Source organism: Podarcis pityusensis (genome assembly GCF_964106645.2).
Source record: "Podarcis pityusensis genome assembly, chromosome: 16".
NCBI classification, from domain to species: domain Eukaryota; kingdom Metazoa; phylum Chordata; class Lepidosauria; order Squamata; family Lacertidae; genus Podarcis; species Podarcis pityusensis.
In genome coordinates, this window is record NC_138041.1 from 38,993,498 (window position 1) to 39,014,056 (window position 20,559).

Sequence of the window (20,559 nt, forward strand, 5' to 3'; positions counted from 1 at the left end):
CCATTAAAGTATGTTACACACCTTTGTTCTGGGTCCTCACCCGCAGCGGTGGCGGGGACTCTATTGCAGCAGAAAAAAATAGTATCTGCCTTGCTTTGACTGCTTCCTGCCTCCATCAATTCTTCTCTGACTAATAAGAGGGGTAGAAAGCTATGCATGGTAGAAGAAGAAGAGTTTGGATTTGATATCCTGCCTTTCACTCCCTTTAAGGAGTCTCAAAGCGGCTAACATTCTCCTTTCCCTTCCTCCCCCACAACAAACGCTCTGTGAGGTGAGGCTGAGAGACTTCAGTATGACTAGCCCAAGGTCACCCAGCAGCTGCATGTGGAGGAGCGGAGACACGAACCCGGTTCCCCAGATTATGAGACTACCGCTCTGGTGTGAGTTTTCCTCCAATTTGCATAATACTAGAATCCAGGGTCACAGAGTTCTACAGTGTTAACAACAGATCCATTTAAAGCACATCCAACAAGGTGGATGTACAGGTTACAGTGGCCATCCCTCATACGGCTTGCAATTATTAAAACTAACAAAGCAAGTCTTGGTCAAACAGTTAAAATACAGCTGCAAAAAAGAAAGAAAAAATAATTCCTTGATTCATGTGGGTACAAATAATACTGCCACACACAGCCTGCAACGCACAGCAAGGGACCGTGAGACCCTGGGCAGGGAGCCGAAGGGACTTGGGCCACAGGTGGCTTTTTCATCACTCCTTCCTGTTGAAGGTCATAGCCCAGGAAGAGAGAGGAAAATACTCTGATGTCTTTAAATCATGGAGATTTAATTGAGTGGGTAGAACTCATACAATTATTTTGTTCGTGTGAGCTCTACCATGAAGGTGTTTCCTGCTTGGCAGGGGGTTGGACTCGATGGCCCTTGTGGTCTCTTCCAACTCTATGAGTCTATGAAGCCAGTGGCTGGTGCCCATTGGGACTGGTAGGGCAGAATATAGGGAGACTGACAGTAGACGGCACCAGAACCAACTAATTTTGGCCCCTTCATCCCTGATGAGGAGGAAGTTGACAAGGAGTGATGTCCCCCTGGAGAAAGGAGGCAGGCAGAAGATTGGTGGGCCATTCACCCTGCTGGACCAGACTCCACTACATAAAGCACTTTACAGGTTAAGTACTCTGACTTGGGAGGATGATTATTTCACCACACAGAAAACTTCCTGTGCTTTAAAGATTTTAACGTCTTGTGTATGAACAGTTGTACACCCTTTAGAAAATTAAATAAATATAAATATAAATAATTCAGTTGGGACACAAGATGGTTTGTGTCTCTCACTTTTTTTATACAAACAATGGAAAACATTTTTTGTTTTGTTTTGAAAAAGGTGATTATATAGAGGTTGTCTTCTAACACACACTCTACCCCAGTCATGCCACACTCCAAGAGGAACGCTATGTAGTTCTAAGAGGAAGAAGTGTTGCCTTGGCATTGCTAGGAAATCGTGCGCAAGTAATGCCACAAACTTAAAAGTGTGAAGAGCTTGGAAGGAAATCTCACTGGAACTGATGTCACAGATCCAAAGCAGCAGCACCCAAGGGCTTGGGACTGTGTTAAGTGGCATTCTCTTTCCTTTGAATGACATGTGCCCAGGCCATATCACAAATGGGGTTTGAAGTCCTCTTCAGCTTCAGAGGGCATTTTCTGTGCAACGTGCCGTTCTAACAAGCCCAATTCAAAAGCTTCCTTCTTTGGTTCTTTGAATCCCAGCCAGTGCAATGTGCTTTTATTCCCGAGAGCCAGCCAATCCACACATTACATAGAATGAAAAGCAGAATTCTGAACTCTCCCACCTGAGCCTGTGGTTGGGATTTCATAGCTCTGAATATTCTCCCATGTAAGAAAAGCTCCCTAAAATGGGAACTGGGCTCGACTTAAAAAGAAAAGAAAAGCACTCTCTCAAAGGGCAGTGATGGCCAAACTCGGCCCTCCAGATGTTTTGGGACTACAACACCCATCATCCCTAGCTAAAAGGACTAGTGGTCAGGGATGATGGGAATTGTAGTCCCAAAGCAGTTGGGCCAAGTTGGCCATCACTGTCATAGAGGATAGAGCTCTCAGTGGCTCCCAGCCACAATGGCTACATGCCACCTACAGGATCAGAGGCAGACTGGCTCCGAAGGCTGGGAATCTCAGGTGGGAAGAGTCCTGCTCCACTCAGGCCCTGCTGGCCAGTTTCCCACTGTGGAACCTGGTTGGCCACTGAGAGAACAGGCTGGTGGGATGGATGGGTTACTGGCCTGATCCCACAGGCTGGTCTCTCTCTTTCTGAGGTTCTAGTTCAGTATATAAAAGGAGCAGACATTTTTTGCTTTAGTATGCAGGGAACATTAAAAATGCGCACTCTCCAATAGTTTGAAGCAGTGAAGTCCAGAATCCTACCACCTTACTCTGTATCATGTGCAGGACAGGCTCTCAGTAAACGTGTTTAGAATTAGCTTACCAGGAAGCTTGTGTGTTCCTAAACGCATATCCAAACAAACACAAAAACTATGTATCATAGAATAAGTTTATTTTACCCGAAACCAGGATGGCAGGTGTGATGCTTGTCACCATCAGCATTGAATCAGACAATGTTATTTACAACTTCTAACAAAGAAAAAAGGTCACACATGCTGTTTTATGAACTAGGTTCATTATTAGGCTTTTGTTGTTAAGATAAAATTCACCACAACATGTGTATTGCACCGGTGTGTGTCTACGGCTTTAGATTTAAATAAGTTACATTATTACAGTGCAAAATAGACCTATCTGCACACTCCAAGATATTTTTTTTTAAGCTGAAGTTATGGAATTGAAGGTTTAACAGTTTCTTAAACGTTCAGCAACAGTACCGTTGTCAACGAACCTGTATAAATAGAATTGCATATTGTACAGAGCTGTTTTTAAGTGTTATGTTGAGATACAATAGAGATTATCAGCTACTTACAACTGAAAGCATGCATTACAGTCCAATATTGTACATTTTATAAACTATGACATTTTACACAACGAAGTATGGAAAGAAAAAGAAAAAAGATAAAACTTGGCGAATCACCACTCATTAATTCTTGCTCAGCAGTTTAGGGAGACTTGTCTTCATGCAACCCCAAAACTTCTTCGCAGAGGTCTGTTTTATCAGTTAAAAACCATATTGCACATTGGTAGATCTGTATATAAACTGAAGCTTTTTAAGAGCACCACACACTTCCTTCGTGGAACACGAGTTTTCAGTTCTATTTTTTTCTCCCTCCTTAAGGAGAGATTTTTATTTTCCCATTTACAAGACTCATGCAGATGTTTTCGGTAGATGCGTTCCTAAAGACGCATGCAAGAAAATTAACCTTACAATTCTGCAAAATTTGTCTAGGACTAAGTGATTACTCCAGTTTTGCTGTAAATAAAAAGAGAGAGAGAGAGAGAGAGAGAGAGAGAGAGAGGGAAAACGTTAGTGAAAAGGATGGATAAAGAAGGCTTAATAAAAGCAAGGACATTATTGTAATTTTTAAAAGGCTCAAAAGCGATAGAATTAAATTCTAACAGTCTGATAAGCATCCTCTCATTTTCAAATGGGAGAATACAAGTTAATCAGAAAAGTATGACAGAGAATTAAAAGCTGGAAGGACATCTAGTTAAGAGATTTCCACTCGCTATTTGCCCCATAAGCCAATCCTTAAAAACTTTAGCCAAACTGCCAAATCTTTTTATTTAGTAGCTGTTGTACAAGGGAGGCTAAAGATACTGTACTTCGTAAAATTGTCCATTTCCAGTACACAGGGACAAATTTCCCTTTCACTGTTAAGTTACTAAGATGGGGGACCTGCGGCCTTACCAGATACTATTGTACTCCAACTCCCATCAGCTCCAGCCATACAGACCAGTGCCCAAGGAGGAAGGGAGCTGTGGTCCAACAGCCTCTGAATGCTTCCCATCCCTTCCACAAGCCCTTCCCTCCCAAACCTTTAGTGAGGTGAGAAAAAAATGCTGTTGCCAAAGCCCTGAGGAGTAACCAAAATATGTTCACACATCCTTTTTCATCACTTGTTGGCTGTTAATGGCTTGTCTGCGGTGAATTAAGAGTTACAGATTAGCCACAGCATGTTGGATCTCTCAGGCCCTAACAAATTCCTACCATTCAGTTTTGTAGTGTGCAATTAACTTTGCAGCAAAAAGAGAAGTGGTTCTGTTAATCCATTTTTGCTTGCTTTACGTATTTCCACCTAGCAAACAGGTCAGTCTGGCTGTCCATTCAACCAGTCTCCCTTTCAGATTCTCCCCAGGCAACAGCACTGCTTCTCATTCAATGTTTGTTTTTAAACTTTCTCTCAATTTCTAATAATTTTGTGGTATTTTGTGGAGGTCTTTAAACTGCAAGTCCCCTTAGCATAGGATGTCTAGGATGCCCCAGTAGTTTGGAATGCAACTGGTACCTTGGTACCTTATTAAAAGGAAATAGGTACAATAAGGAATTAAGCTATTTCCCTAGCCTGTCTCTCCCTGACCCCCCAAATACACTAAAAAGGTGAGACAACATAAAGGCTGCAGGGCTAGTCCATCTACTGAAACCTTCTTCCTTCCAGAAAAGCTTTGCCACCAGAACCACTGGCATGCCAGCCTTGTGCTCATGGAGACATACAAGAACCAGGAGCAGGGGTGGTGTCCGGGATGGGTGACACACCTCCTGCCCTTTTCGTTTCCTTTCATTTCAAAAGAGATTGTTTACAAGGCAGAGTCCTGTTGAGACCCCACCCACCAACTTTATTTGCCCAGAGTTAACATGTGGACATTGATGGCTGGCAGAATGGAAGGCAGAAATCCCTAACAATAGGGAGAACTAGAGCCAGCGATGGCCTCTGCCTATGCCTGAGCCAATGACGTGCAGCACCAACTCATTCTCGTTTTGCCCCCTTCCTCCTCTTCTGCGACATCAACACTGAGACTAAGAAGGAGGAAGCTGACAACAGCACCGCCCCCCCCCGCTCCCTGGTTTTCTTTGAGTAAGAGGGCTGGCAGGTGGAGGCTGGTTGAAGACACACCAACATCGCTGGAGCATTGCCTGGTTGGCCAGCTCCGTTGCACGTGGACATTTTGCGCCAATTGGTGCCCTGGGCATGTACCCCAAATCCTTACACCTGCCTTGTCCAGAATGAAGCTTGCATCACGATTCAGCCCCTGCCCTATTTGCCTCTGCTGTTCTATAGCAATTTTCAACTCCGTTATTGTACAATTGCAGTATCCTGTCCCACAGAGTTTGTGTTAGAAAATATGCAGATCTTTTTACTCTCTGTGTTAGTGTTTCATTATTATTATTGTTTGTTTTAATGCAATAAGCAGAAATTAGGGAAACGATGGTTAAGAAGTGCAAAAAGTAAAACAAGACAAGTGCAAGGACAGACAACTTGAGCTGTTTTTAGCTACGCCTCACCCATCCAGTTTGCTCATTGTTCAAGCCTCTTATTGGCTGCGTCCTTGGGAGACACTAGAGCTGCTGTACTGCATTTTATCACCACAGAGTTAAGATTCCCCAATATTAAACACTAATTTAAGCAAAACTACAGCATAAAAAAGCGAATTGCCACAAAGCTGCTTTGCATTCAGTTTAAACAATAAAAAATCCCCTGTTGATTTAAGACACCACTTGTACTGGTAAACAAATGGGGAGAAAATAAACACTATTTGGCCATTCTTTTAACATCTAAATTGTTGAATGTTTATCAGAAAAGAAAGCTTCACCCCCAAAATGCTGTGCACTAAGTTATTAATCAAATGTATCCTCCAGATGCTTTGTGGATTGCTACTCCCATCCCCACTGCCCATGGGCCATGTTGGCTGGGGCGGACGGGAGTTGTGAAATCCAACATCACCTAGAAGGCACCAGGCTGGAGGAAGGCTGGTCAACCTCAACTGGCAGCATCTGTACAAGGTTTCAAGCAAAGGTGTTTCCCATCGTTACTGCACCTGAGGGGGCTTTAATTGAACCTGGGATCCTATGGAGGAAAAGTATGTCCTCCCTGAATTGTGACTCTGCTCCATCAGGTTTTTAACATTAGAGCCACAGGTTCAATTCTAAGCTTACTGGATGGCCTTAGAAAAGTTACCATATTCACCCAACCCATGGTGGTGTGAGAATCACCGAAGGTTGCACTGGGCTTTAAGAGTTAAGAGATTTAGGGTTAAGTTCTGCTTGGAAAGACAACAACTCCTTATTCAGTAAGAAGGGGAAGGCACCCGGTGCCCCTTTCCAAAGGGGTCACTGCAAGGTTCAAAGCACTTTGAAAAAGCTTCACTAATTCCTTCCACTAATGGAAAAGTTGATGACTAGCCATCTTACAAGGCTTCACCTCCTGGCAGAATGTGTGCTTCCCTTGGTGAAATATATTGCTTACCATAACTGGCATTGTGAATTGCAAATATCATTTAATTAGATGGCTTACTATACCACAAATGTATGTCTTATTATTTCCCTAATTCAGTTAAAAGGGAGATGAGAGACGAAGGAGCAAGTCCAGTGTGCTGGAGCTGTGCTTCAGAGATTAACGTTGAAGCTATCCTATACCAATTAAACTATTGACTCATCTACCCCAGCCGTGCCTATCCTATGTGGTTGGACCTCAATTCCCATCATTCCCTTTGACCATAGCGGTTGGGACTGTTGGGATTTGAAGTCTGGCACCATTGGGATGGTCACAGGATTCTGTGCCACTGCCCTATACAGCTATGCAGATGTCTCATCTGGGTGAGAAACACTGAGACAAGAACAGTCTAAACCAACTGAAAAGCACAGTGAGAAATGGAAGGCAGATCAAAACACAACAGATTTTTAAATAAAAAAAATAAAGAACTGTCTACCTTTACAAACACTCCAAGTTGCTAACAATTTGGGCTAAATGGATATCCGTGCAAGAACCCTCTTACAAGTGGGCTTGAAAGTTACTGGTGTGCTCCATTGCTTTTCAGAAACAGCAATTTTGGTAACCTGCCCTTACCTGCATGGCCCCTCAAATGTGGCTGGCATTCCAACTGCCACCAGCCTCTGCCACCAGCATCATCAAGCTCACTGCCACTTGTAAAGATGAGTAACTGAAATAGGGACTTCCACCGTGGTTTCGATTTTCATTTGGTTAAGCTGGGCTTTTCATGTGAACATTCACACACATAAGACTCCAGACATAAAGGATTCTTGTTCCCCAAATATGCTTAGTGTTTAGTAAGGGACCTCTGCAAGTTTTAGCTTCCTCTTAACTCTGCTCTTTCTCCCTTCCAGACCTTCATGGGTGATGCTACTTCCTAGAATATTTGCACAATGCCATTTCTTGCTTCCTCTTCAAAACCTCCCCCAGCCTCCTGTGAGGTCTTTGGCATACCTGCTTAGTCCTCCTAAATCCATGTAACCGAGAAAGAGTTTTCTCTGCTCAACCCCCCGTCAAATCTGAGATTATAATCCCATCAAGAAAGGGACCTGTACTTTTACTTTGAGAATGTTAAATAAAATACTGAGATACATTGGGGCTGTCTTTGTGTTCACTTTTGTGAGGAGCAAGGAAGGGACAGCTGAAGGAAATGAGACCTACAGCTAGACAGAATATGGCCAATCTATAGTGCAGGTGTCAAGAAGCCAGAAGCTGATGCTTCTGGGCCTGCCTATGAATGGCTAATCCGTGGCCTTGAAGATGCTGTTTGACTCCCAGCTTCCATTAGGCCCAATGAGTTGGAAGGGACTCCAAAGATCATTTAGTCCAACCCCCTGCAACATAGGAATGTGTAGCTATCCCATACAGGGATCAAACCTGCAACCTTGGCATTATCAGCACCATGCTCTACTTAACTGAGCTACCTTTGGCAGTGTTTTTAGCCCCAATGAGTAGCAGAGAAGGGTCAGAGACAAAGTTGTAGTCCAGCAATATCTGGCAGGTCACAGATTAGCTATCCCTGTCACAGAAGTCAGCCTGCACTGATAATATCGTGCTGATTCCCATTTCCAAGCTCAGTAGACTGGCGGCAAAACCAGACCAAGGCAAGGAGGTGTGGAGATAGCATGTGCACTAAGGTCAGCACTAGAGTCTAGATTTAGGATGACATGAAAACTTTGCCTAAGAAGGCTGCTTACTGCTTGCTGCTGTGCTCCTAACACACTCCTGAGTTGCAAGGTCCACATTTTTAACATGTCTGCTAGTGAAACCTTCCATCTGCAAGGGATTTCACTTTACACCCCAGAGCACTTTGAGCTTACCCATCACTAAGCATTCTGTGCTAGTCACAGACTCTTCAAAGGACTCTTGCCAAATTTTAATCCATCCAACTCCTAAACGAAGAGTGCCCTAGCAAGTGACTGAAAAACACTGCAAAGCCAGCATGCTCTCTGCCGTTTTGACAGAACATGTCCCCCAGTCCCTCGGCGTTCAACCGTGTTATGTTCATTCGACTACTCCGTTGCTGTTTTTGTGGGACACAAGAAGAGTCTCTACTCACTGAGAACTATCAAGATACTGTTCTGTTAGAAACACAATACCTGAGAGAATGTAACTGGAAGACCTTTGGCCTTCTGAAGTTAATACCTGTTATCTGGAATGGTTCATGACACCTTTATAACAAAACAAAGAAGTCGTCCAAGAGCATCAAAGTACAGTATGAAAACTACAACCAGCTAATTGGGACCCATGTTCAAGGATGTCTATTACTTTTGAGATGTAGGGAAGACAAATTAGATTATCTAAAAAAGCTTCCACTGCAGCAAAGCCACCCTGGAGGTGCTGACGGTTGCTAAGGAAGAGTTTAATGTGAATTTAGGAAGGGGAAACGCTGTTAATTCTCTAATACTTTCAGGGCGCAGGTCTTGTTAGCTTGGTTCTAAAGATTTAACCCGATAGAAATTGGGGGCGCAAAATATGCTTGTTCTTCAAGACATCTGAGCCTTATGATACTGGAGGCAGAATGTGAAGAGTGGTGATAATAATGTAGCACAGCAGAATATCTGACAAAACGCAGCATGGAATGAAGGGAAAATTAGCATTTATTCTTTGACATGTATACAGCATATGCTATCTTTTTTTAACACAGCACATCACCACTGGAATGGTGAAATGGAAGAGAGATACTCACTTCAGTCGATGAATGTTGGAAGGCATTGGAGAGAAACACCACACAGTTAGGACTGTTAATGAACTTACACATTGTTGATACAGGACTCAATTTGGAGGGGGGGAAACACAACATGCGGTAACATTTATCGCAATAGAATGATGGTGGTTAGTGCCACATTAAAAATAAAAATAGTTCTATACAATATGTTCATTTGGTCATGTGGTATTTACAGATTTTACAAAAACACACACAGAGACGTAACACGCACACGCACACACACACAAATTTGTTACTTTGCCACTTCAGGGTAAGATGTGGCCAGCAGACTATATCCCAAGATGTGGCACTGAGAGTTAAGAGACCTAACCAAAAAAAGACCCTGTGAGAACTCCAGCTGTGCAAACGCAAGTCCTTTGTTTCCAGGTCCCATTATGAATGCCCCCACTTAAAAAAAAAGAACACAAAAAATATTGACGCATGGATTTTGCTAATTAAAATGGAGCAGCCTCCAAGGTATAAATGAAATGAGAAACAAAATTTTCTCAATTAAAAAAAGTTTATTTTTTTTTATTTTTTTGCTTTGCCTGAAGTCTATCCAGGTAGCCTTTTACCTTTCCTGCTTCTCCCCACCATCCCAAAGTGGGCAATGCTGGTGAAAATGCTGTTACAATAAAAATACATAAGATATTTAAATAAATAATTTTTTTAAAAAAAAAATCTACATGTGATGGGGGGGTTGAGGAGGAGAACAGTAATAGGTTGCCCCTGGAGTGGTATTTTCTGCACCAGCAAAAATAAGCATACCTCTTACAAATACAGGTGTAAACAAGATTCAGTTGTTATTTAAAAATATTGGAAAGGGCAAAAAAGGGGGGTAGATACTGAGGTAGCAGTATACATCTGCCCAGTGCAGAAAAAACCAGCTGAATGACAAATTAAGAATAGGTGACCATGCAGAAGACATAAACAATTGCATGCTTTTTAGTTTAAGAAAACACACACAAAAACATTCATTCCCTAAAATCTGCTACCAATTACAGTTTGCTCAATATAGTGTCCACTGGCACTCCCCCCGCAAAGCACTTTTTTGTTTGTTTTTACAAGGATGAGTTGACTATTAAACAGAACACTGTACATGCTTCTCCTCTACAAAAAATATTTGCATAAAATAGTGTTAAATTTCTCTGTACATGTCAATGGACACCCTAGATGTGTATAAAAGGGGGTGGGGAGAAATGCTACTCCCCCACTGGAGTCGGGTCAGGGGAAGTAAAAGAAAAAACCCAAAACATCTAGATCAGCCCTTCCACAACCTGGTGCCCCTCCCAGGTGTCTGGGATACAACTCCCATTGGGCCTCGCAAGCACAGGTGGGCTGGCTGTGGCTGATGGGAGTTGTAACAGCAGGTATCTGGAGGACACCGGGATGGGGAAGGGCTGGCATAGAATATGGAACCTCAGACACTGGCAAATATGTTCATGTGAAAATTCAGCAGAATAAGACAATTGCTTTAAACAATAAAAAAATTGATTTAAGTTAAACATCTCTCTGTCAAACTGTTATCTCTTCAGGTCAAGAAAAGAACATGTCGCTAAAGTTAGTGTCTGTGCTATACAGCCAAATAACCAAGGGTAGGGTAATGAACACAAACGGCCAGGAAATCCCTTCGGTGCATGCGGACAAAGAGCGTGGCTTGGTGGCAGGCGGCACACTATCTTTACCAGGCTCTAGGTAGTTACGGGCCACAAATTTAAGTGTCTCGTCCAGCAGGATGACAGGCAGCGAGATTTTCAACACCATCAGCCACTGGGTCAGATTCAGAGGTGTGATCTGGAAGATCAGCTGGGGAATGGAAGAGAAATAGCATTATTGGTGAAGCCTTTTGACTGAGCTGAGGGGTAAGAGAGCTGGGGATGACCAAGAGCTTTTCTTGCTTGGTTCAAGACTTGTCCTGGAACATGAGCTATGCAAACTTACTGGCAGTGGCTCCACATAGAGGATAAGGAAGTGAAGAGACATGGACAAGCAAATGGAACCCAGCAGCCAGACGTTCTCCCAAGGAGGCATCCGCAACAAGGACTGGTTCTCTGACAGGCTGAAAAAAAGAATGAAGGCGTACATAAAGCTTCACAGTTCACAGCAGCTTGCCTAAAGGCCATCTATGTGTGACTTGACCCAGGGCTCACAGCTCCTGCTCAAAGCCACTGCACTTCACCAGCTCTTATCTTCGGCAGGCTCAGAGAGTCTGCCACTCTACTTTCCCCTTCCACTAGCTTTAAAAACTCTTCTTTTGTTTTTTCCAGTTCTGGCTGCCATGATACCAAGTGCATGCATGTGCTACAGCACAAGGCATTTCTCCTAGTGCCCAGTTTTGTAGGCCCACAACCCATCAGCAGCTCTCTAGTGAAAGGTCCACCTGCTTTAATAGCTCCCTGCCAATGTTCTGCAAAAACTGCTGACCCAGATCCTGCTCCATATATCTACATTACACTGGATCAAGCCTGTCTAACGTTGCAATGCTTCTGACGGTGCCGAGACAGATGTCCTGTGAAGCTCAAGGCAGGCAATATTTCTCTTCAGTTTCTGCAGATGAAAAAGCCACTTCTTCTGCCCCATCTTGTGTACTGCTCCTTCATTGATTTATTTAAATCCATTGTTAAAAAAAGTAAAAGTAGCTGAATCCCTAAAGTCACTGAATTCCAGAAACACAGTGAAAATCACCCAAATGCAGAACTTCTGCAGTCAAGGCAAGTTCTTCAAATAGCATGATGCAATCTAGTGCTCCCATCACCGCATCACCGACACACGGCACATGAAAGCATCCATTTCAAGCACACCAACCTGTTGAGTGCATTACACATCTCTATAGTGACCAAGACGGAAAGTGCCATTGTCATAGGGTATGGAGACTCAAAGACCACACAGTCAACACCTTCAAAATCTGGATTGTCCTCTTTGCACTGCAGAAAATGGCTCTGGAAAATGTGAACACAAATACAAGTTAGTTAAGTACACTCATGACATTACTGCTCCTCGTCCCCCGGCTGCAGCTCATCAAAATACTCTTGTGCTATCAACCATCATTATAATTCTTGTTGTTGTTCAGCTATAAAGTTGAACAAACCAAAGCTTTTTCTTAAACACTCTAATCTGATCTTTATTTTAAGCTGGAATTAGTTTTTTGACATGTGTAAGATCTTTCCAAAGATAAGAACTGGTGTTATTTTGAAAAGATACCAGTGCATTCCACTTAAACACCATAGTTAGCCAACAGCACTACAAAAATGTAAGCCTTATTCAAATAATGCTAATGTTGAAATATGGAGAAGAAAATATTACCAGCTGGTAGTAGGTAATTCTTGGGCCACCATCAGCAGCAATAAACCACCAAGCAGCAGCTCCCACCGTAGCAGCTCCAACGTAGCCTTAAAAGGGGGGGGGGGAATAAGTAATTTTAGTTCTTTCTAGGCTGAATAATGGGCCAACTGTATTGCCTGCTCACCTCACCTGAACTTTCTCTCCTCTGTACAATAGGTTACTATGTAACCCTTGCCCATTTCCTGCAATTGCTATCCATGCTCATATCTTGAATGCCAAGTAACCACAACTGGATTCTTTCCAGCACCACATATCTCATTTAAAAACAGACCCAGAGATGGGGCCAGAGCTCTGTGCAAGACACACTTACACTTTCCTCACTGAAAACCTGCCTAATGGAAGTTAACTCTTCTACAAACACACACACACACAAATTATTTTATCAGATAATTCAATCCAAGGCAATGCTGGCTTTAAAAAAACATTTTAGGTGCTTAGTTAAAATGGAGAGTTCAGAAGTAGATTTAGCTTGGTAGGTAAACTGTTCAAAGTGAGTTTCTCAAACATGGGTCCTCAACTGTTGTTGGACTACAACTCCTATCTCCCCTGACCACTGGTCCTGCTAGCTAGGGATGATGAAAGTTGCAGTCCAACAACAGCTGGCAACCCAAGTTTGAGAGACACTGGTCCAAGTGGCACTTTGCAGCCATCTTCTGCAAGATTAGCAACTGCCAAGAGAAAGGAAGGTGAGGAGGAAAGGATGCAGCAACAGCATGTGATAACAAGTTTCAGTACCTTTAAGCTAACTTCTACCATTCTGCCGAATTGCAATGCGGACCGGCTGATGCCATGCTGCTGCCCTAATTGGACTCACTTGTGTAAGAGCCAAGAGGAGAAGGGAAGGGAACAGGGAGGTACTGGGAATGAGGGAAGGGGGAAAGCAGAAAACCTCTTGTTCTATCCAGGGGTTCGGAAATCAAAAATCAACACTCACATCCAATGGCCAAGTAGCGGAAGAAGAGCCACCCAGAGATCAAGGGCTCTTTGGGATTACGAGGTGGTTTGTCCATGATGTCAAGATCAGGGGGGTTGAATCCCAGAGCAGTAGCAGGGAGTCCATCAGTCACAAGGTTTACCCACAACAGCTGCACAGGAATTAAAGCTTCAGGGAAACCCAAGGCAGCAGTCAGGAAGATACTGTCAAAAAAAGAGCAGAAGTAAGATTAATCATGTTAACTGAAGGATTTAATGGATATGTTGTACTTCGGGTTTTCACAGCATGAGAGGAAACTGGGTTACAACTATTTAAGAGTCAAGTATTCAAACTGGCTGCAATCCTAACAGTTCTTGACGCTATTTGATAACCAAGGCAAGTCCTATGCAGCCTATGGAAAGGAGAACTTGAGTGCTGCATTGAAATTGGGATGAGAATGATAATCGTTGGTAACTACGGACATTCAGTGTGTCTTTGCAAATCACTTTTTCATTACCCAAAATAGCAGAAGTGGTTCTAAAGAATACATTGTTACACTTAAAGCTCTAGTTTGCATTTAAAAGCTCTCTGGTTTGGCATATCTATGGTCTTTGCTAACAAACTGTCCAGAGCTGAGTTGCCACTAAGAACTCTCCAAATCCATCCTCTGACATTTTCTTCTGTTTAAGGGGGGATGGGAAAGGTTCCCTAAGTCACTTGTTAGCCACCTCTGGATTGAATTTGTCCCAGGAGGCCAGTCCTGCTCAATTTATATCAACAAAGTTCACTTGTGCAGTTCTTGAGGGGAGTTGAGTCTGCTTGGCACACCTACCATACGACCTCTCCGACATTGGAGGAGATGAGGTAGCGAATGAATTGTTTCATGTTATTGTAGATTGCACGTCCTTCTTCCACAGCTGCTACAATGGTCGAGAAGTTGTCATCAGCCAGCACCATTTCTGAAGCTGTCTTTGCCACCGCGGTGCCTGACCCCATAGCAATACCAATCTCTGCTTTCTTCAGTGCTGGGGCATCATTTACACCATCTCCAGTCTGAAAGAGAAAGTTTGAAAAGCGGGGGCACTGACATGGCCCATTGTGCCAGCATACAGCAGAACTGGTTCCAAGCACAGCCCCATCTTCATCATCTGATAACTTGGCAGCAAGTTAGGGCGGACTAATGTACGTTCTAGCCTATTCTGCACCTTCATGCTGGGAGAGAACTGTTTGGAACCTCGGTAAAATGCAACTGCATAAAGACCCCTCCCCTCAACTAGTACACAGATCTTTCTCTACACAAGAAGTTGCCGTCTATCTAATGCCCCACCTCTCACACTTACCATAGCTGTGATCTCATCAAAAGACTGGAGAAACTCAACAATCTTAGACTTATGGGAAGGCTCCACACGGGCAAAGCAGCGCGCGTTTAGGCAAGCGTCCCTCTGGGCAGCCAGGGAAAGTTCATCAAACTCACGCCCTGTAAAGGCTCTCGTGGTGACATCTTCTTCTTCCCCAAAGATGCCAATACGACGACAGATGGCCACTGCTGTCCCCTTGTTGTCCCCTGTTATCATAATCACACGAATACCAGCTTGCCGGCATAACTTTATGGATGATGCCACTTCAATTCGTGGGGGATCCAGCATCCCCACACAGCCAACAAATGTCAAATTGGTCTGAAACAAGAATAAACCTCATTAAGCATTCAGATTTTCCAGTAACAAGGTAAAAGGCACACATCCTTAAGTTGCTGAACAGAACTAATATGTCTTTTACCATTGTTATACTATTACTTGTCAGGTGTTTTTTTTTTGAGGGGGTACTCAAGGGTACGCAGTACTGAAGCCTCTTTTTTTGGTTAAAGAGCGTGGCACTTACTGTAACAACTTCATGATGAGTACCTATTTTTCTAGGAAAAAGGCACTGCTATTACTGCTTGTACAGCATTTTTGTTTTAATTTGTTCATCTTCCCAACAATCCACAGAGGTCAGTTGCTACTGTTCCCATTCTATAGGTAAGGAATGGAGACTAGACAGCCCTAGGTAAATTTTTGTAGCCTAGGATTAGGTGGGGTTTATCACCAGCTGTGTTAGTTGCAAGGGCATGAACACGACGCAGGATGCCTAGTGATAAATGCACAATATATTAGGATGGTACTAGGATGGAGATGCTAAATGTTACAAACTAACATCAGCTACATCCCTTCCTCCAAGGAGCTCCAAGTGGCACACTTGGTGTTTCCATCCAAAGACAAAACTCACTTTGTTTTAGGAAACGTCTGCCATTCTCCTCAAGCTGCAATTTGACAGTTAACCAACCTCGTAAGTAATGAAATTTGCAGAATCCTCTAATTTCATGTCTTCCCTTCTTGGTGGATTGTCGTGTGTTGCTAAAGCCAAGCAGCGCAGGGTATCTCGGCCTGTGCCCCACTCTCGGATGACGCTCATGATCTTCTGCTTAATTCCTGGTGTCAATGGCACTTTAGTGCTTCCAACGCGGATGTGTGTACACCTGTCAATTACTCCTTCGGGGGCACCCTGCAGGAGCACAAAGTGGGAGCCAATTAGCTTTCCAGGAAAGATCAGAATCACAATCACTTGCCTTCACACCACAAAGCCATCAAGGGGAAAAAAATAAAATAAAATTAAAGTAGCTCACTCAACTGCAGGGGTCGAATACTACTAAGCACAGATTTATTTTTTGAGACGCCACTGCAATTTTGTTCTGGCACAACTTCAAGAGCCATGCTGCCTTGCAGCTGAGTACAACTGCCTGCTTCCATGAAGCATACTTGCCTTAACGAACATCTTGCTCATAGTAGTCCGGCTGGGCTTGTTTGGAGTGCAGTACACCGACATGGACTTTCTATCCCTTGAGAATTCAAGGGTGAACTCTTTCTTCATGAGTTGCTTTATCACCTGCAGGAAGGAGGTGGGAAGATGGAGAAGTCAGAATTGCAGTGCAATGAACCTGCATGAAAGGAGAAGAGTTTCACTTGGTTCTCTGCTGTGTATTACTTCAGAAGTACTGACCGAGTTGCAAGCGTTCGCCCGTTCAATTCTGGACAGTCCTTTCAACTCTGTGTCAAACACATTCATCTTCTCCACCAGACACGTGAGGGCAGTCTCTGTGGCTTCACCAACCTTTTCATACACTCCTTTAGCCTTTAACAAAAATGTTATTAGCATGATTAGTATCACAGTTTGCCTATCACTTACATATCTTGGGAGTCTTCTTGATAACAGACATCCAAAAATTCTTATTTAAAATGAAAACAAAACCAGAATTTGTAATAAAATCTATTTATGCAATAATGGATTTTATTGAAAATATATTTTTGTACTGTATCAATTATTGCTTCCTTTTCCAGCGCACGAAGACCTGGGGGGGGGGGGGGCTTACCTTGACTTGCATTTGTACCTTAAGTGCCATAAGAGGCCCCCATTTTGTAGCAGTAAGTAGACTGGCACAGTGAGAACATAAGTCTAAGCCACATCAGCCCTTTCAAGTGTTTACTCATACTTGTCTATACTTTCTAATGACACTTCAAGCCCTAGTTTCTAAGGGTTTCGTTCCCGGCAGTCTACTACTTTCTCTTGATTCACTCTGCAGCCTTACACTTTGACTTCTTCCACTCATGTCTGTGACCTTTCTCCCCACTGCATCTATCAAGTTACTTCCTTCTAGATCAACTTTTGCATAAACAACCCAAAGAAGCATAACTGTCCTGCATGTTCTGCTATGTTAACCCTTGCCTATTATTTATGCTCCTTTATCCAAATGTTTTACCTTCCTCTGTCCTGCTCAGCACCAAAAAAGGTCACTGTCTTTTATTTGTATGTGTAAGTCACATTCTTTGCAGTTGGTATGGGGACTATCAGCACAGGCTCAGCATAAGAAAACCTATTTGTTAATTAGAAGAATACACTACCTTGTCTCAAAAGCCCACTTCCCTTGGCTGTTCCTTATTTAGTGTTCTGCCTAACTATTTTAAAGGTGCATCTCATCCAGCACTCATTATGGAAGTGCTTTTTCAAGCTAATATTGTATAACCAACCATGTGTACAAGCGCCTCTTTCTTCTGGCCTTCTTTCCCCATATTTTTCCTTACTCCTGCACTCCCGCTCGATGCAAAGCCCCCATTTGGCTGTAAAATGGAGCTTCCAGACTAATTCAAGGGGCTGTTCAAGTTAACACCTGTTTAGCTTCAGACTTAGGTGCTCTCATATCTGTCACTGAGTCCTTTGTATGAATTCATGTATGCATTGTTTCATACAACACCAAAGCTCTTCAGCGCCAAGATAAAACTATACGTTTCCCAGATCATGAAAAACTAACTGGTGCAGGCACAGTCACTTTTCACAGGATTCAGGAAAATACCTAGATAGTAGATATGCACACAAGGCTTCTTTTACAGGTGTCAGAAATGCATCTATCAGGAAAGTATAAATATGTTGGATTGTGGCAACCCCACTTCTTAAATTCCCTTAGTGGGGATGTCTGGTCAAGACCTACATTGTTGATATTTAGATGCAACATTAAAATCTGATTCAGTCTGTGGCTGTTTTTAGTTGTTTTCACTTGAGGCCTTGGTTTGGATATCTTGCTGCTGAATTGTTATTTCATTTGCTGTATACTTTTATTTATTTCGTTTGCTATGTATTTGTACAGATTTAATAACCGAAAACAACTGAGAAAGTCGTCTTGGACACAACTGCTGGAAAAGAGGTGCATAAAAGACTAAACAAACACACCCTTGAGGAAAAGTATCTGTTTCTGTGAACAGATAAATACCCTTAATCAAAGAGGATGGGAGGAATGTACCTTGACACTTGTGCTGCAGCCCTTTCTAACATAGGAGAGCAACAGCAACCACTTTGCTCCCTCTCTTGAATTAGGAGGAGATACTTACCTCATTGAAATCCAGAGAAGAATCGTTGCAAAGGGCACAGATTGTTGCCAATTCTATAAGACCATCATACTGACTGCATTTGATCAGTTTCTCATCTTTATGCCTGTCAAAAATATTCAAGAGAAAAATAGATGACTTCAGTCCCAATGTCTGTGCTGTATCAGAGTAAACCACTGGCTAAGATCCTTCCCTCTCTGGCATGTTCATGTTATTCTCATCCTTCATATGCTGAAATCCGGAAAGCCCCCTGCAGCTTGGGCTTGGGATAAATAAATCACATTGACATGAATGTGAACGGACATTTCATGCTGCATTATGTTTACAAGGTCAGAATCAACAGCAGAACTCACTTTTACAGGTAGTCTTTTAAAACATGGGCATTTAAAGTTCCTGTGTCCTAATTAAGAATTCCTCCTTGCCCACTCAAATACGAAAAGGAACCATGATCAATGAGGCAAGTGTGCTGCATGTTTTTAAGATGTTGTATTTCACTTTTGCCCTAAGTGAATTTTGTTCAAGGGTAAATGAAATTAATATTACACACAGAACATTTAGCAAGGACCCATCATGGGATTGATTCACATCAAAAGCTTTGTCATCAATGACTATAAAGACTGAACAAATTGAGATTTCTTTCTACTTGGGGGAAATTAGCTTTGCTGACGCACTGATGAATCATGACACCTCATGTGCTCCTCTTAAGGGCTCTACGTAAACAAAGACATCAACTAGGAAATGACAATAGATGTTATGTCTTTTCCAGTCATCATCTCAACATTAACAATCTGTGCCTTTCTTTGGAGCTATGAAGAACTGAAAAGACACTAGTGTGTGCACATTTCTTTATATGGAAAGCAGAGACAAAGGCATAAGAGAAGTGGTAATATGATATGTAGATTCAAAAAACATAACATTTCAGAACAATTTGGAGAAATTAAGGTTTGAAGGAGGGAAAGCATAGCAGTCTTGTAATTTTATAGGCCTGCCAAATAACAACAATAATAATAATAATAAATTCTAGCCTTCTGGGAGCCAGTAGAGGTCAGATGGAGACGTCTGTCCTTCCTCTAGCACCCTGGTGTGTGATGGTGGGCTCCAAGGAGGAAACCGTGCTTTACCCATTCTATACCAGGTTACTCACTCACCTGCATGCAAATCCTTGTCCCCATAAGCTGCCAGGCAAGTGCTTAAACACAAGCCTGCACAACAGTATTCATAATGAAAGATTGCACACATAAGAAATATATTCTAGGACAACAATGTAATTCTGAAGGACAGATCTAGAGTATATTTATAATGCTTGGAGTGCTCACAGTAAATAACTTATTAAGTGAGACCAGTAACACTCTTCTCCCTAAGATGGGCGAAATATCAATAACCTTGTGGAAAGCCTGCAATTTCCTCACAAAATTAACTATTCCAAAAGATTAGTTTTAAATTGGTAATCTACAAATCAAGAGGTTGCACTTCAGTCCCGCTTTACATTATCCACTTCTCTTTCAGGCTGTTAAATTCGAGCCCTAAGTGCTGCTGTGCATACACAGCCAGACCTGTAAATGGTTCAGCTGGCAAGAATCAAGCTTACACTTCTCCTATGGGAGCGTATGTTGAGCCAGTCACTGTAAATTCATTCAGAGAACAGCTATCTCCTTCCACTCGGTCCACAACGAACATCTGTAAGACAGAAGAGGGTACAGATCCAGTCAACCAACTGAGGTAACTTAAAGCTTGAACGTCAAGATAGAAGTGCAGGCAGGACTTTATATCAGTGGCATTAATAATTATAACATTTAACTAGCACTTATTTTTCAGGATTTTTATAATATGGGCTTCTTCCGCATACCTTTCTTTAGATCTTTGCCTCTATATTCTGGAGGAATTCATTTTATTCCCAGGAATTCATTTTAATCAAGAGTTTATATCAGCCAAAGTTTAATGTTTAGTCCACTCCAGGTAAGCACAGCTATACTGACTTCAGAACACTCACCTTCATTGCCAGGTGTTGGGGAGTTTTAGAATCAGGCAAATGCTTCAGAAGCAGAGCCTGATGCCACTTTTTGAACCTGGAGCGACAGGAATGCAGCCTCAGACATGGAAATGTGGCATATGCTAGTCAATGTTCATTTAGCATGACCAGAACACAAGGAAGGTGAAGGGAAAAGACTTAGGGGGCATGCTGGGGAGGAGATAATTTTTCAGAAATTAACATGAGCACTGAGAAAGAGCCGGGGAGACGGCACTGCTGACAAGGTAGGTTTTTACTGAACGAGGGTCTTGAAGAGGCAG

General features: G+C 42.7%; 1 protein-coding gene across 3 annotated transcripts in view; it reads right to left on the reverse strand.

The window, feature by feature from the left end:
• Positions 1-2,504: 2,504 nt before the first annotated feature.
• Positions 2,505-20,559, reverse strand: part of ATP2A2 (ATPase sarcoplasmic/endoplasmic reticulum Ca2+ transporting 2) — a 53,757-nt gene continuing 35,702 nt past the window's right edge. The window contains exons 9-21 of one of the 3 annotated variants that reach the window (XR_013980514.1): positions 19,859-19,947; positions 18,274-18,376; positions 16,394-16,525; positions 16,157-16,279; positions 15,680-15,898; positions 14,701-15,036; positions 14,193-14,413; positions 13,382-13,584; positions 12,409-12,494; positions 11,911-12,044; positions 11,047-11,164; positions 9,088-10,911; positions 2,505-3,382 (exon numbers count right to left, since the gene is read on the reverse strand). Coding sequence is in view for 2 of the 3 variants with exons in the window: in XM_080985623.1 (XP_080841749.1) it covers positions 10,642-10,911; positions 11,047-11,164; positions 11,911-12,044; positions 12,409-12,494; positions 13,382-13,584; positions 14,193-14,413; positions 14,701-15,036; positions 15,680-15,898; positions 16,157-16,279; positions 16,394-16,525; positions 18,274-18,376; positions 19,859-19,947 (2,034 nt within the window). In the remaining variant the exon portion in view is untranslated. Of the gene's footprint in view, positions 3,383-8,980; positions 10,912-11,046; positions 11,165-11,910; positions 12,045-12,408; positions 12,495-13,381; positions 13,585-14,192; positions 14,414-14,700; positions 15,037-15,679; positions 15,899-16,156; positions 16,280-16,393; positions 16,526-18,273; positions 18,377-19,858; positions 19,948-20,559 lie in introns of those variants that run through there. The other 2 variants (XM_080985624.1, XM_080985623.1) reach the window with 2 other exon arrangements.